The sequence below is a fragment of the Thunnus thynnus genome, chromosome 8 (assembly GCF_963924715.1).
Source record: "Thunnus thynnus chromosome 8, fThuThy2.1, whole genome shotgun sequence".
Classification (NCBI taxonomy): domain Eukaryota; kingdom Metazoa; phylum Chordata; class Actinopteri; order Scombriformes; family Scombridae; genus Thunnus; species Thunnus thynnus.
In genome coordinates, this window is record NC_089524.1 from 17,710,793 (window position 1) to 17,727,065 (window position 16,273).

Consider the following 16,273-nt stretch of genomic DNA (forward strand, 5'->3'; position numbering starts at 1 on the left):
CTACCCCTCCCCTGATAAATAGAGGTGGAAAACACAAGATAGTTGATGGGTGGATCAAAGGAGAAAACACTAGAGGATTCGCGGTCAGGCACACCAAACCAACACCAGCTTACCATTAAAATTCAAACAGGGCAAACCAAGGATATGGAGACTAATGCACAATGATTGGTGTTGGAAATGTGTGTATTTGGCCATGAAGCAAAACAATGGAAGATTATTCCATTACACAGGACACACCATTTCCTAGTTATTTTGTTGATTAATGTAGCATTTTGTGTTTGTGGAAGAAAGACAAAACATGATGATCTCTGCCTGAATAAACTAGTATAACCTTGAATTAGCTCCATATCCACCAGCGTTTGTGTGAGTGTATCTGTGTGGAAGAGACGATATTTATTATTTGATATCCCATTTATAATTAACCAATGTATTGACATCTTCCAGACATGAACTCACCTGGTCTTTGCACAAAGAATTTAGAGTATAAACCAAAATAAGAATAATTGAGAGATGCGTCAGAGGCCAAATTATAGAGGAATGTCCAAATTAGGACTGCAACTTATGATCATTTTCATTATTGATTACTCTGTTGGCTATTTGTGTGACAAAGCAATTACTTGTTTAGTTTATAAAATGTCAAAAATAGAGAAAAATGCAGATCATAAACTTCCCAGAGCCCTGGTGACATCTTCAAATTGCTTGACTATTTTGAAGAACTTTAAAGATATTAATTTCACAATGATGTAACAAAGAGAAAATCAGCAAATCCTTCTCTTAAAAGTTCATTTTGGGTTTGTGTTTGTTTTTTCCTTTCTTGGACAGCAAACAATAGAGAGACAACATGTGACAAAGGTCTCTGAACTGATTCAAACCTTGGATGCTGTGGTTCAGATCAACACCTTAAACCCCTACTGTGGGCCAACAGGCTTTTTGACAAGCTGACACCAGTAAGTAATATAGTAAATAATATAATAAATAAAATAAATATAATAATTATCAAAATTGTTTTTGATAGTTTTCTGGCAATAATAGACTTATTGTTTCAGCAATAGTCCAAATTCAGGCCTCCAGTACAGAAACCTTTACAGAAAATTTAAAATTAAAATCATTTTATTAAAAATCTATCACTAAGTATGAAATATTAACCAATGAACAAAAAGATATTACTATTTAATCATGTTACCATCTGTGAAATGTTTGAAATAAAGCAAGACATTGCTCAGAAAATGCAAATATGTGTGTGTAGACAGGCAGAAATATGTGTACAGTAAATAACTCGAGCTACTGGGAAAACCTGAGTGAAGACCATCCAGGCTCCTCCGTGTGCATGTGTTTATCTGTTGGTTTATGTGTCATTTAGAGGCAGGACCCCTGCTGAGAGCAAAGATGTTGTAAACGAGGCACCGCAGATAATGTATTGCAGCGGGTGTCATTGAATGTGTCCCTTAGAGAGTACACATAAAACACACAAACACACACAAATGTCAGAACACAGAAGCAGTTGTGCGGCCTGGAAAAACTAATAAAACACAGCAGTGAACATATGTGACCATGCTATACACACACATAACAGTACAGTGCATGCTGCCATTACACACACAGTGGGAAGCAGAGATAGCTAATCCGCACACACACACACACACACCTTTTCATACACAGGCTGTACACAAGCAATATTTGTCTGATAAGAAAGGTCACTTTTGTCATTTGAAAGCACACAAACCACTACAAGCTCAACTTTTAAAGCTTTTGTAGAGAGGAAAAAGGAGGGCAGCCGTGTCTTTGGACACCTCACTCAGGCAGTCATAATTACAGAACAAATCACATTGCTCTTTTCCCTCCATGTCATTTGAAATAGTGGATTAACCGCAAAAAAAGAGCAGATTTTTGAAGCCCGGGCCATCTGTGTTTGCGCAAGAGCATGTGTGTCTGTGTGCCTGCTTCTTTATCTCATCTGAACCATCCACCTCTCACACAGCACCCATTCGGTTTTTTACTCTCCAAGCCGGAGAGGTCGGCTTAGGGCCCTGAAACTGGGTCATCTGGGTCTTGATTTAAAAAAAATAAAAAGTAAAATAAAATAAATTAAGGCTGGACACTGGCTGCAAAGCTGCCTGGACCACGTACAGATAGGGGGAAAAGGGATAGAGCGATTGGTGGTATGCGGCCAGGGAGAGTGATGAGTGGAAAGGTCAGGACAGAACAGCGCAGCCCCGTTGCTAGGGGAAATATTTTTGGACAGCACGCCAGAGTCATAGCGCCAGACCGTCAGCCTCTGCTCTCGTTCGGTTGCAGGGGCCACGGCCAAGGTGGAGGCCGGAGAGCCTCAAGGTCATGCCCTGCACCTCCTCTGCTGACAGAGAGAGGGGGGGGGAGAGGGACGGAGAGGTGGGGAGGTCAGACGAACCTGGACGCCAGGCTGCTGTTACAGGTCTAAATAAAACTGACTCCGTTCTTTTTGAGTGCAGGCGTGGGCACATAACACATCCACTCAGGGCGGCTGTCAGGTCAAGATGGAACAAGAAAGGGCTGCTGGGTACACTCTTATTTCTGAAGCGAGTGACGGGTCAGGAGTGTCACCTGTCCACAGGGGCATCTGGTGTGAAATGTGATATCACTCAAGAGGCTGACCCAGATAGCCTCAGAGCTCCATAAGTAATGGATATCAGGTGGACAGGAAGTTTTAAAACCCATATAAGAGTTCTACAGCATTTCAGTTCAATGTTTATAATTAGTTCTGCTTGATTTTGCCTATTTTTTCAGCTCCTACTTCTATTAATTTATAATGAATTATAATGAAATGAAATTAATTATAATGTAACTGTCTGCATTTCTGCAGGTCAAGAAATGAGCTGCAAGTGATCCTGCAAAAAAGCCGAATAATAATTATATGACTTTATAGGCTATTTTTTGCTGCAATTACCTTGAGCTTCAGTCTTATTTACCTAAATTAGTAATGTGTGTATAGACAGACAGATAGATAGATAGATAGATAGATAGATAGATAGATAGATAGATAGATAGATAGATAGACATTAACTATAATCATTTTTTAACTATAAAAGCTTATTTGTATGTTAACGGAATAAAATCTGCAGATAGATCTGCAATTGTCAATATAGAAACAGTCGGGAACGACTGACTGCTCCTTCAAGAAAACCAATGACAAAAAGAGGGAATTTGTTTGTTTAAACATTTTATTGCTATGTAAAATTAAAAATCTCATACCTCCAATGAAAAAGTTCTACTTTTAAATAACACAAATAAAATCAGGCAAAATAAAAATATTTGGCATTATAAACTGATGTCCAGTATATGGGGAGAACTTGATTTTAGCAGTTTTAGCACAGCATTGCTGCTATTAGTCAGAGTTGTTATAAAATGTGCACTGTACTGTGTTGTACAGTCTTTTGGCGCACTACCACCTTTAATAGTCTAATAAATGTATCATCTCACGGGGTAGTACACAGAGCCAAGTAAACTACTAAACATATAACACTGCTTTTCTCCCTAACAACATTTAATACTGTATTTAATTGAGGTCCTATGGTAGTTCATGACATATTAACCTTAAATGAAATCAAACTTAACACATGGAGTAGATGTGCTTATTATTGGCACATCCATGTTATCCCTGGCACTCGCACCTACAGCGCGGCTGGGAAAAAAAGGCTGCAGCTGCTTGTCCCAGGCAGATCACCTCTGTTACAGTACAGTACATGTTGGGCTTATGAGCCCGGTCATTCAATGTGCTGCACAATCTCTGAGTGATGCAAAATGTTGATACTTAAAACGGCAAATGTGAAAGTGAAGCGTCTTCTTCTGAGCGCAGCCGATACAAAGACACAATAAATGATGACAAAATAAAAGTTCAAGTATATTCCAAACGCTGCTCCTCTCTCTAACGACTACATCTGGGTGACAGGCTAAACTCTATGCATGCAAATGCTACTGTAATGTGCACCCACTTAGCGGTGTCTTCGTTCTCTTTCTGTGACAAACTGCAAAGTGCATATTAGGAACCGGGTGCTCTCTGGGACTTCAGTTTGGCTCTTTACGCTGTGGCGTCAAAGTCAGCTCATTCTCTAAGAGGCAAACAGGCTTGGCATTACTACATCGACATTCTAAACATAGTGTTGCTTAATAATGCTGCACTTAATATCACACAGGTAAAACATGAAGCTTTAGCATTCAAAAGTTAAACATTTTTAGTTGTCTGGGCACCGCCTCTCTACTGTACTCTGAACTGCAAAAACTAGAACATAAAGTGACTGTTAAAACATTTCTTAACATAAAGCCTCTGATATAAGTTATGAAATAAATTAAATTCAGTGTAAATACAGAAATAAAATAAATGATTACAGCCAGCAAAAATAAGCTTTTTGTTGTTTTTTTTTTACATCCACTTTCTCAAACAAGGGATCGCTATGTTGATATCATTCCATATCTGCATTCTGCGTCAGCATTCACTGCATTCATGGAATATCTTACAAAATAAATAAGTACATAAATAAATAATCCTTGCATTGTTTAGTATTTTGTTATTCTTTCCTTTTACAGTACCATGACTTGTAACTGTACAGTGAGTATGTATAATACAGCAATTACAATGAGAGAGGAGGGGTAAACCCATTGTCTGGTATTACTGGAGGAGAAAGGTAGGGATTGAGGGTACAGGTGGTCTGCTGGTCTGGGCAGGGCCAACTAAACTAAACCGAACAAGGCCCTTTAGCAATCCCAAATCATCCGGCTTTTGTTGGTCTTCAGCAGGGGATTTGGCCAAGGTTGAGGCTCCATCCGGTGTCCAGAGTTGCCCCAAATTCTGATCCATACCGGGAGTGCTGAGATCGGAGTTTGGCTGGGTGAGAGTCAGGGGAGGGCGGTTGAGGTCAAAAGGCGAGGGTTTCTGAAGCCAGGGTTGCCACGGTGACCTCAGAAGTGGCCCATCCTGGCGGCAAAAAGGCTGCGGGAGCGTGGCATAGCCGAGGAGATGCGACCAAAGCTGGACGAAGGCCACTTCATGATGAACTGGGAGGTCACTGGCAGCAGATACCTGGACAGACGGACAAGAACGAGGGATGGAGGGATTAGGGGAAAGGATGAACATAATGAGAGGATTAGATATGCAAAGGTCACAATTTAGAGGTCAGGTCGCATTAGTGCTCAGCACGGAAACCAAATACCGCCCGTTTTTCATATATCAATTCTACCATTTATGGACATCTCACATTTGCACATCGCAATTTTAATAATGGCTTGGTATTCTCAAGATCATATGACATCCCTCCCCTTCATCAAAAGAAGAAAAAAAAAAAGTAAAAGTTGGAGGCTCAAATTGTGAGATCCATATGATCTTAAATATTTTCTGTAATGTACCAAATCTAAAATGTCATATACAACACAAAGTGCTATCACTTACATCTGTTTAATTGGTTTATATGCATTTTTATATATCTTCTCATATAGTAATAAATTATGGGCCTCACTGACAGAAGCAAGTCGTTTTTTCTTTTCTTTCAGGACATCTGAATTTTCAACTTTGACCCTTAAATTTTTGGTATCATGAACAGAAAATCCTCACCTATCATTCCGAGGCATAGACGTCAGTACCTTTCTAAGACTTTTCTATGACACCTTCCACCGAGACAGAGCAGTGAGGCAGCTCCTGCTAACAGCGTTCCAGTACCTGAGAATGAGACCAGTGTCAGGTTGAGATAAGAGTCAGGAGGGGCTGAACCCTGCTCCCATCTTCCTTAGTTACTGGAAATGAGTCAGATATGGTTGTCAGAGCAATGTCAGATGAGATGATCAAATCCTGGATAAGGTTAACTGAAGGTTATGCAAATGTTGGGGTTCTATTCAGAGGACATGAGACAGGGGGCAGGTTGAATTCTTCCAGACTGATCAGTTGGAAGAATGACTTACATTTATGGGCTTTTGCAGCACACTTGTCATTTTGCGTGATATTATACATTATGTGACCTTGTTGCCACATCCACAGCAAGGATCTTTAGTTAATAAAAAACTATATCTAATACTCGTTTAGTTAAACGAATACAATGGTCAAAAGAAATAGTCCCTGTGGAAACATTTAAAATGTGACAATCTAATCAAAAAGGAGCCACTGGGGTTGAGGATTACAGAGTGAAGAAATAATATCTTCTTTTAAGCTGGTGCAGAGATAGCACACTTTTCTCTGACAGCTCTCTTTACCTGTGAAATAGCTCTTGGACAAATTAGCTGCACAGCTTCTTCTAAAGTCAACCGGAAAGAAAAAAGAAAAAAAAACGTCGCTGAGGGCGTCTGCTTCAACATAGCCCCAGACCCAGGAGAGTTAGGATGGATTCAAATTAACTTCATTTAGTCCAACAAGAGTGTCCTTGAAACAGCTTCAAGTGGGCCGTAGGTATCCCTCCAGCACATCATCTTCAGCTGTGACTGGACTCATTGAACAAGGGCTCAGTCCAGCACCTCTTCTTGGACTTCTTCAATCAAACCCCAACAGAACAGTAGGGCAAAGTATGTTTTACCTTCAGCCTTTCACATCTGCTTCTGTTAGGTTGCAGTCTTAGAAGTAGCATTTAGTGATTTCGTTCCATGATTTTGCGTCACCGTTGGATTAATTTTGTCTACATTTCTTATGTTTCTCCTCCCCCTGTTCGGCACTTTATTCCAGCACCCTCTTCTATGAGATTCACCACGTATCCACAGGCATCCTGTTCGTCGACTTGTGGTGTGATTTCTCCTTTCTCCCCTCCATTTCCATAAGGTTTTTACTGAAAACCCAAGCCTAGACATGGAAATGGCTGTCAAAAAAAAAGAAGAAGAAGAAGAAAAAAAAGAAAATCAAATATTGAACATTCATTGGGGGCCGAGTGTGTGTTCTTCAGAGCTCCTCTGCTATTCACTTTGAGAATATTCTGCTCATAGAAAGAATCGTGGTGGTGGTAGTGGCGTGGGGTGGGGCGGGGTGGTGGAGCTTCTCACGTCCAAGCGGCTGCTGTCTCTGCAGGCTACATTTAATTGGACCCTCATTCGGCATCTTCCAGGTTCATCCTCCTTTTGATCATGAAGAAGATCTACGCAACAACATGCATGCTTGAAAGCCAGAGGGAGGCTTGTTCATGCACTTCTGCTTTGCTTCAATCCATCAGTTGACAGGGAGACAGAAAGATACTCTCCTGCTCTACTCCTTACATGCAAAACTACAATCTACTCCTGTTCCTACTGACAGACCTTCCCTGCCACTCTTAAGTCCTCCATCGAGATGCAACTAGCATGGTGAATTAAGTGGAGGCCAGGCTGAATGACATAGCATGACTAAGGATGGAGGGGGAGACTGCTATGATAGCTGACGCAATCATAAACCAAGAGGTACAAAGAGGCTTGAAGGTTATCTGCAGCCCACATTCAGCTCAACACCCCAATTAACCCTAATTACCGCCACACTTTTCAGACACATGAAAGTTAATAGAATCTGAAACTTTTGTCAACATGGAAAAATTGTCTTTGGCTAGTGACAGTAATTCCAGGCTTAACAAGGAAGTCATTAGTGGAGCTATTTGGCTAGTTCCTCTCATCTGCCCACACAGACTGAAGGACTTTTCTAAGACCCATGGGAGGCTGTTGACATGCCTGATTAGGGCACTCCACAGAGGAAGGATGCTTGAACAAGAGCAGGCAGGTGTGGTCAACAATGGAGACCCAAAAGACCCCAGCTAACAGACCCACTTTGACATGCGCCAAAGGTTGAGAGTGCATGTGTGAGAGTGTATGGGTTTGTACGTATGTGTACATGCACCAGAGACAACGTGGACAATGTTGCATTTAAAGGAGCCAAAATTGCCTGCATATATGAGCTCTGATTTCAATGTGTGAAATATGTGAAGTAGTCAGACTGTGGGGGTCTGCCAAACATCGGGCTTCTGTACAAGTTTGTGTGTGTGTGTGTGTGTGTGTGCATCTGTGCACATTTGTGTGTGTATTTGAATGTATTTAATTTAAAAAGAATAATGGAAATGGTAAAACTTTCATTTCAAAATTCCTCTTTTTCGACATTACTGTGTGCAAAATATCTGTCCACAGCCTTTGAGAAATGTCATACATAGCTTACAGGTGTCAATTATGGTAACGTTCCTGACCATGACTGATTAAAACCGGGTGCAGTAGGATATTTTACATTTCTTAGTTTTCATCTTTGGAATAAAACAACTCACCTAATAGCAATTAATTCCTGACCTACTGTTTCTCTCTTGGCTTTCTCTGACATTTAGTTTGGTTCAGTTGTGATGAAGAGATGAAAAAATACACCTAAAAATAAAATTACTCATTATTATTTAATCATATATTTAAAGGTTTAAGGATTCAACCCTGTTAAAAAAAAAAACTAAACTAAATGGTAATATGTACATTTAAACAGTTTTTGGTCACTGTAATCATTACTCCAGATTATTTCAAAATCCACAGTTTGTTTTGTTCAAATTAACATGAGGCTTCAGCCAAATCAAGTGAATATCTTCCAGAATTACAGTTTATCTTTTTTGTACAAAATTCCCTATATGTGTTTTCTTAAACAGTAGGAAAACTGTGTTGAGAGTAATTTTTTTTAGGGAATGACGACTATGGGTGTTTGCCATCTCTTACACTCAAACTGTGTTACGCAGGAATCTCTTCGCAGCCAATGTGGACTAGATGAGCAATAACAGCTACCAAAAATAGTTTCAATGTGGGCATGGGAGTATTGTTTTAAGAAAGACTTGAAAAATGTGAACCGATCCTTTAAATTTGGTCATTTGATGTGAACACAGCTCGAGAGAAATATTTGGAGGTTAGCTGAGTATACTCAGTCACTGTGGAAGGACAGATGATTGTTGAGTAACATTCACATGACATCGCACATGCACACTCTCATACACACACAGTTTACCCTCTCATAGAAAGCTTATGCATCAATGAGAAAATAATCCTAATTGCTTCTCAACTATCTGAAGTGGCGTTGGGTTGCGACTGTTCCCTGCATGCCTGATGGAGAGATGTGAATCGCTAGTGTTGTGAAACTGCAAACCATACGATGCAAGCCGAGCTATTCTGTGTCTTCTTGTGACAAGAAGAGAGCGGTGCTTAGGTTGATCATGACACTGAAGCGGTGCAGGTGAGGCGCTCAGTTCCCTCTTAGGCCACTCGTACTGAAAATGCACTCAGGCTAAGAAGCTCTTGATAAAGCATTGAGTGAAAGGCATAGTTTAGCATGTGGCAGCGGGGTGATTGGCTGGTGATGTACAGCAAGCTGGCTGAATGGTTGCGGTGTTGACAAACAGAGCTCCAAGCAGTCTTAATATGCTTCCTTCTCCCATCTCCTTTCCTTCAAATATATTCCATATAATTTTGGACAATGAATAATCAAATACTTAAAATTATATCCCATTCTCTTGCTGTATAAATCAATCCAAATATCCCTTATTTGAATCTAAGTGAGGGAAAGGAGAGGAGACCATGCCAGACTGTTGGCTGTGCAGCCAAAGCAACCATCATTGGGCAGGTGGGACCAAGCCTTTGTTAAAGCTGTGAGGTGGAGGGAGCAGCAGAAAGCAGTGAATAGGGACGGTGCTGGAAGATGATGGGGGGGTTTAGCACAACTAAACCAAGCAGAGACCTGCGTCGAGGGGCGAAGAGACGGAGGAAGAAGAGGAAGAAGAAGCAGCAGCGACAGCAGCAGAGGTGGAGCCATGGGTAGAGGCTGGTCCAGCAGCAAATGGTAAGCTTTTTTACACAAACATATATAGACACAGAAGAAATAAGGAGAGACAGGCCAATGCATGCTTAAATAGACTCTCAAGGATACCTACTCCATCATTTTCATGCTCGCTCGACTTATTAAATCCCATTACAGTTATATCTTTAAATCGTCAACTGATAAATGTATATTCTTAAATCTATCCTCAAAACAAAACGGCTCAAGATAAGACAATCAACGGCAACAATATCAGAGTACTCAAAACATTAGAAATTCTACAATTTGTTGTATAAATACAAACCTCATACACTTTTTTTTTTTTTAAACAGCTGTGGTTTTTATAATGTAGGCGCTAAGTGATAGCCTGTTAAAATATGCGCAAGAGTTATGAATCATGTAAAGCGAGGCCCCAGGAAAAAAGGAGCTCTCTCTCATAAGGTCATTTGCTGCACGGGCTCATCTGGGCTCTAATTGAATTAAGCAGGCCCCGGGGGGCCCCGGGCTAACCTGAGTGCTAATCTGTGGGCCATTATTTCCTGTTAACAGCACACTCCTTCTCTCCCTCTCCCCACCCTCCACCCTCCTGTCTGCCAGCCCAAAGCATATGTGCTTTAAAAGTTCACTCACTCCGAACCTTAGCTGTTGTCTCCTGCAGGGATCAACTTTAAAAATAGAATGAGGCTGACTTCTGTTTGTTTGTTTTATTGGGGTTATGTGATGAAGATGACGGCTCTAAGGGACAGGATGTGTTTCCTGAGATACGTTTAATGTTGATAACTCTTGAAATTTTCAAATCAAGGTTTTCTTGCCTGTGTGTCAAAGTGTGTTTCCTGTTTCATGTTTCATTATTCATGTATTCACTCCATTTGGTTTTATTTATTTCAGATCTTTCTAAAGGGAGTTTTAACCAAGTTTATTATTAAGCATCTCTGGGGTTCCTACTGCTTTAACAAACTCAGCCTTAACCACTTTACATCTGGACACCAGTATAAATATTCCTAACACCAAGGATGTCTCCTGTTTATCTTTATGCTGGTGTAGTATCCCGGTGATCTTAATAATATGCAGTGCATGTTTTATCATTTTTATGTGCGTGTTTTTTGGTATTATGATGACCATGTTCTGTACACGGTGCACTAGTTTAATCTGTAAACTAGGACAACGTAAAGCGTGAAAACTACCTACTTAATGGTCTGAAGACTTCATGTGACATTTGCTACACGACATCTGCTGCCCTCACTCTCTGGGATTTTCTTTTACGATAGTATAGATTTGCTTCTCAGGCATTTAGATTAATGCTCTTTCCAGAGCTAAAGCTCCAAATCTTGCAAAGGGACTTGTGCAACCTGAGACCTAACAGTGGACTAGATCAGGCTTCTTAAATCCTATCCTATCGTATGTATACTTGAATCTTATCCGGCCACCCAAATATATAACTGGTATCTATTGCAGCAGGAATGCTGTAAGAATCTTCCAAAAATAAAGTGTTCAGTGGGAAGACATCAAAGGGTTGGGTTTCCTTCTCACCTGGTGTCATCCCACTCTGGGCTGAGTCCGGTCAAAGAGCCGCGGGACTCGGAGACAAACTTGTAGACGACCAACAGGCAGTCTCTACAAAGCTGGACCAGCCTGCGGCAGCATTGCAGCTCCTGGGGTGTCACCACCTCGCTGCTCTTACTGAAGATGGTCTCCCACGCTGAACTGGAGATCAGAAGAGAAGGCAAATTCGCACACACATACACACACAAAGAGTCAAATTAAGTTAGCGGTTATAATTTAGCATCACATAGATAATAGATTAGTATTTTATCAATATACACGTCTAGACTGTACATATACGTGTATATAGTATATAATGTGTATGCATGATGGACGCCCACAGATTAAGTCTCATGTGACCTTTCACTGAACATGTGTTCATACATATTTGCATACACATCCCCTCTCTTACTCAGACATACAGGAAGACACACAGACACACAGAGGGAAAGGATGAAACAAATCCAAGTACAGTTAACCCCCTTTATAACCCCGGACATACCCCTGACTGTGAGAGAGCTTCAACAACTGAGACACACAACCCCGGGGGGTACGTTTGATGTCTACCCCCCTTTACTCCTTGGGAGGTAGGGGGTGCTTACTCTGAAAGGGTTCAAAACTGTGTGTTTCCATTCTCTTCCTCTAAGTCGTTTTTCAAAGCCTGTTGAATTCATTGCCCACAATAGCTGCTTGGCTGTTTGATTGTTGTTAAGTCCCTTAGATAAAATATCAAACAAGAGACAGAGAGGAGTGGGGGGGGGGGTTGCACACGGATTTGGAGTGTGCTTTTCGAGGTGCACCGCTTCACTGTCGCCGCGTGACATCAGGGCCCCCTGTTGGGTTCATCCATGTTGGGGCTGTGGCCTGTTGTAGGGAGGGGCCTGACGATAGGCTAGCGAGCAAGCTGGAGCATTCAGGGCAGGCTGTAATTAGACAAAAGCTGCAAGGGGCGTAGCATGCAGGGGGTAGCTGAGGCTAGGCTAGGCTAATCCTCCCGGGCCACTACCCCTCCACATAGTCTTTACCAGTCTCTACCATTTTTTACGATGTCTCATTTTCAATCACTCTCATCTCAGCTTCTTCTCTGTCACCGCGTCCCTCCCCTTCTGTCCTTCTACTTATCATCCCCTTCATCTCTATCACTCACTTGCTCCCCTCCTCACTCTCCCTCAATCATGACTGCCAAGAAAGTAAGGTAAGAGGAAAATGGAGAGCTGTGTGGGCAGCGACTTCAGTTACACCCTCTGAGCCCTCTGTGTCGAGGGAAACACGGCCACTGAACAACTGAACTGTAAAGAATATGTAGAGGAGGAGATGCGGGAAGGTCACACCTTCATCACAGACGAAATGAAAAGCCGCCAGTACAGCAGCTGTCTGCATGTCAGGGTTGCATATGTGCGTGTTTCTATGCATGTGTAGGTCTATTTGAGGGTGCTAATGTGTCTGTTTGAAGAAATAAATGTGGAAACTAACTTCATGCATCTGAAGATGTCTGTCTTTGAGGGAAGCAAAATATGTGTCTAAGAAAGCCAGTGTGAACCACTGATGGGAAACAGAACAGTTGTGTGTGTGAGTGTGTGTGTGTGTGTGTGTGTGTGCATGTTTGTGTGTCTTGTCTGCAGGAGGATTTGGGATTTCTATACGGACATGATCAAGTGGGCTGTCACTGCAGTGACTCATCTTGTAGGAAGCCACTTTCTGTCGCATCAAAAAAGTATGAAAAAAATAGAAGAAAAAAGTAACCACTAGAAAACTTCAAAGTATCAGATAATAAACCAAAGTAAAAAAAAACCTACGAGGTCTTCATTCACCTTCTTCCTGCTTCCATCCTTCCCTTCTCCTTTTCTTGCTCTCACTTGTGAAAAAGCCCTGATTAACAGCCCAGATTTGTGACCTTAATTTGCGCTCTGTCTCCACAGAGTTACATGTTTCTTTCATCCCTGAGAGCTTTCAGGAAAGTGCAGCAGGGTCTGGTTGGTCTGTCAGTCATTCTCTGTCTTTCAGCTCGTGTTGCTTCCTCAGTCACACTGAATAAAAAAGACAAATTGTCCCCGCTGTCACTAAAACTTGAATATTGACAAGCGTCGGGCTCACGGACATGGGAAGATTGCACAGTGCGTGAACTAGTTATGGAGATGAAAGACTGGCGCTATGCAATGAATAGAGTGGTAATTGGCCTGGCTGTGGTCATTTGTTTGTGTTGATTCTGAAAAACAAGATTCCATGAACACCTCGGTTCATTCAGGAGGGCTCTTCATGATACAAAAGGTCTTTTTTTTCAATGTCTCTGTTGAATTAATTTTATTTTTAGCACTGCTCTTAGCATGGCTATAGGAATTGGCAATGTTTGTCAGTTGGTCCACCATTTTGACAGATTGACATGAAATTTGGTGCGGATATTCATGGTGTCCAGAGGATGAATCCTAATGACGTTAGCAATGCCCTGACTTTTCGTCTGGCGCCACCATGCACAGACATTCATGTCCCCCTCAGGATGAACTTTGGGCACCCCTTCACTTTTCATCTAGCACCATCATTAGGTCAAAATTGAATTTATAATTAAATTTAGCCAATACTTTGGTTCATGACCAAATATGTGCAAGACTGATAACATTCCCATGGGCTGTACTTTGTGATTAGGGCTAATTAGCAAATATTAGCATGCTAATAAGCTAACCTAAGATGGTGAACACAGTAAGCAATATACCTGCTAAATATTAGCATGTTAGCATTATAATAGTGAGAATATTAGCATGCAGATATTAGCATTTAGCTCAAAATACCTCCATGCCTGAGGACAGTCATCTCACCAAGCTGCTAGCATGGCTGTAGACCCTTAATGTTGTTTTTTGTCTTGGTTGATTTTTGTTTTATATCATATTCTAGATAAGATATTTAGGTTGTTTTTATTTATAGGTATTTAGATCAGTCTTTCATTTTGCTTATTGTAATATTTTGTTATTTTTCTGATTTTGATGGTTCTTCATATGTAGCAGATTCTTGACCTAAGGGCTAATCAAATAAATTGAAAAATAAAATTGAATTTGAAATGACGGCAGCTATATTCATTTGTTTATCTTCATTTTAGCACAACCTTGTCTGATATACTCATTCAGAGTGTATATTGCTCAGGCTTACCCGGTGTTGGAGAAGCAGTTCCACAGGCCCTGGCCGTGACTCCAGAGCAGCCGGTTGAAAACTCGGTTAAAGAGCCGGTAGAGGTGCAGGCTCTCTATGTCTGGCTCCCTCCAGATCCGCTGCAGTGCTGAGCGTACATTTGTACGAACAATGTCCAACACCTGAGTGACAGAAAATAAAGAGGAAGATGGGGAACGGGAGAAAGCAACAAAGATTTAAATCAAGTATGTGATAACGAGGGAAATGAATGCTGCAAGACAAAAGGTGACAGTATTTGTAATTGATATACGTGAGTTGGCATTTGATCCAACTGTAAAGGTTTTTCTTTTTATCTTCCCTTAAATTTAGCAATCACTGGAGCTAATGCATTCACTCAGTAACAGAAAGCAAGCTTGCATTTATGAATAAATACAGACAGATGCATACACACACAAGAATACAAACACAATCTGAACTATACAAAAACTAATTTACCTTACACACCACACAATGAGGGTTTGAGTTGGTTTTATACCTGCATTCATTTAAATGCATGCACAGCATATATCTAGTTTGTGTGTGTGTGTGTGTGTGTGTGTGTGTGTGTGTGTGTGTGGCTGTGGTTGAGGCAGGACAAAAAGTGCTGGGGCAGACAGTGGTGAGTATGGGAGAGAACTAATTGCTGCACCAACGTCAGTCTTGGTGAGAAGGTGTCAGAAGTTCCCAGGCGGTCTGAGGACACCTGTGCCAGCCTTCCATCTTCCCCTCTTCGTTTTCCCATCCCTCCCCACCTCACTGCCTTCTCTACCTCCCTCTTTCTTTCTCTTTTCACCCCACTCAGAGTGCAGCGCTGTGGCTCTTTTGACTTTGATTCCTTGGCTCCTCATTACTGACGTGCCCGTCTGACTGTGTGTGCGTGCATGTGTGTTTGCGATGCGAAGAGGCAAGATTTCCCTACAGCAATGAGGCAAGCGAGACACGCATTCACACTCAGACAAACTGATAGATGAGTAAACACACACACAGATATGTTTTGGTATGGTAATAAGATGGCAGAGCAGTGGGCGCTACATTCCTGACCTCTGCCTGCTGCTCATTAGGCTGCTCCACTCCAAATAAAACACCAGCTCGCATCGCCACAGCCCACAACACAGCAGAGCACAGTTCTGCAGAAAGCAGCAGCTGAGAGATCACATCATTACTGACACGCCTACTGGATGCTATTTCGCGTCTTGTCCCCTCTTCTATTTTGTTTACATCCTATTTGGTATCTGTACCTCTCACTCACTGCCTGACATGTTAATGATCTTCATGCTTGTCTGATACTTTTTAAAAGTTGTTCAAAAGAGTTCAAAGGAACAGGTAGGAGTGGTGGCATTTTGTTAGGTTCACTGGTGTTCGATACAGAGAGACAGTACAGACGGTGTGGCAGCAAAGGCAGAGGAAGGCGATTTATATGTGTTTAAAGATAAATATGGTTAAAGATTTTTAGAATTGACATATCCAAAAATGAAGCATTATCTCTGACAATAGTAAAGTCTTAATAACTAGATCATGTTCATGTTCTCACTCACAGACGCTCACTCTATGTCTTTCTCAGGCACCCAGAAGTACCTGCTCACTTTGTTCTATCAGTTTGGTCAAGGACACGTAGGTCTCTGCAGTTTAAGACCACATTTCCACCACCCTCTCCCTCTCCCCTTTAGCTCTCTTCCAAACCAATAGGCCACAACAACTTTTTTTCTATTTCAAAAGTCCTCTTTTTCCCCTAGTTGTTAAATTGTCCCTCAGTGTCTGTTGAGGTTATAATCTGGTTCACTAAGAGAGCAGTGACATTCAGTCCACATTCTTGCAAATATCAAACGAGTTCATGTTTGAAATAAT

The 16,273-nt window shown here is 41.5% G+C and overlaps 1 protein-coding gene across 4 annotated transcripts in view; it reads right to left on the reverse strand.

The window, feature by feature from the left end:
* Positions 1-3,179: 3,179 nt before the first annotated feature.
* Positions 3,180-16,273, reverse strand: part of ttll7 (tubulin tyrosine ligase-like family, member 7) — a 75,786-nt gene continuing 62,692 nt past the window's right edge. The window contains exons 19-23 of one of the 4 annotated variants that reach the window (XM_067596834.1): positions 14,411-14,571; positions 11,261-11,434; positions 9,653-9,759; positions 5,582-5,686; positions 4,915-5,053 (exon numbers count right to left, since the gene is read on the reverse strand). In XM_067596834.1, coding sequence (XP_067452935.1) covers positions 5,604-5,686; positions 9,653-9,759; positions 11,261-11,434; positions 14,411-14,571 — 525 coding nt within the window. In that variant the 3' untranslated portion in view covers positions 4,915-5,053; positions 5,582-5,603. Of the gene's footprint in view, positions 5,054-5,581; positions 5,687-9,652; positions 9,760-11,260; positions 11,435-14,410; positions 14,572-16,273 lie in introns of those variants that run through there. The other 3 variants (XM_067596836.1, XM_067596835.1, XR_010929264.1) reach the window with 3 other exon arrangements.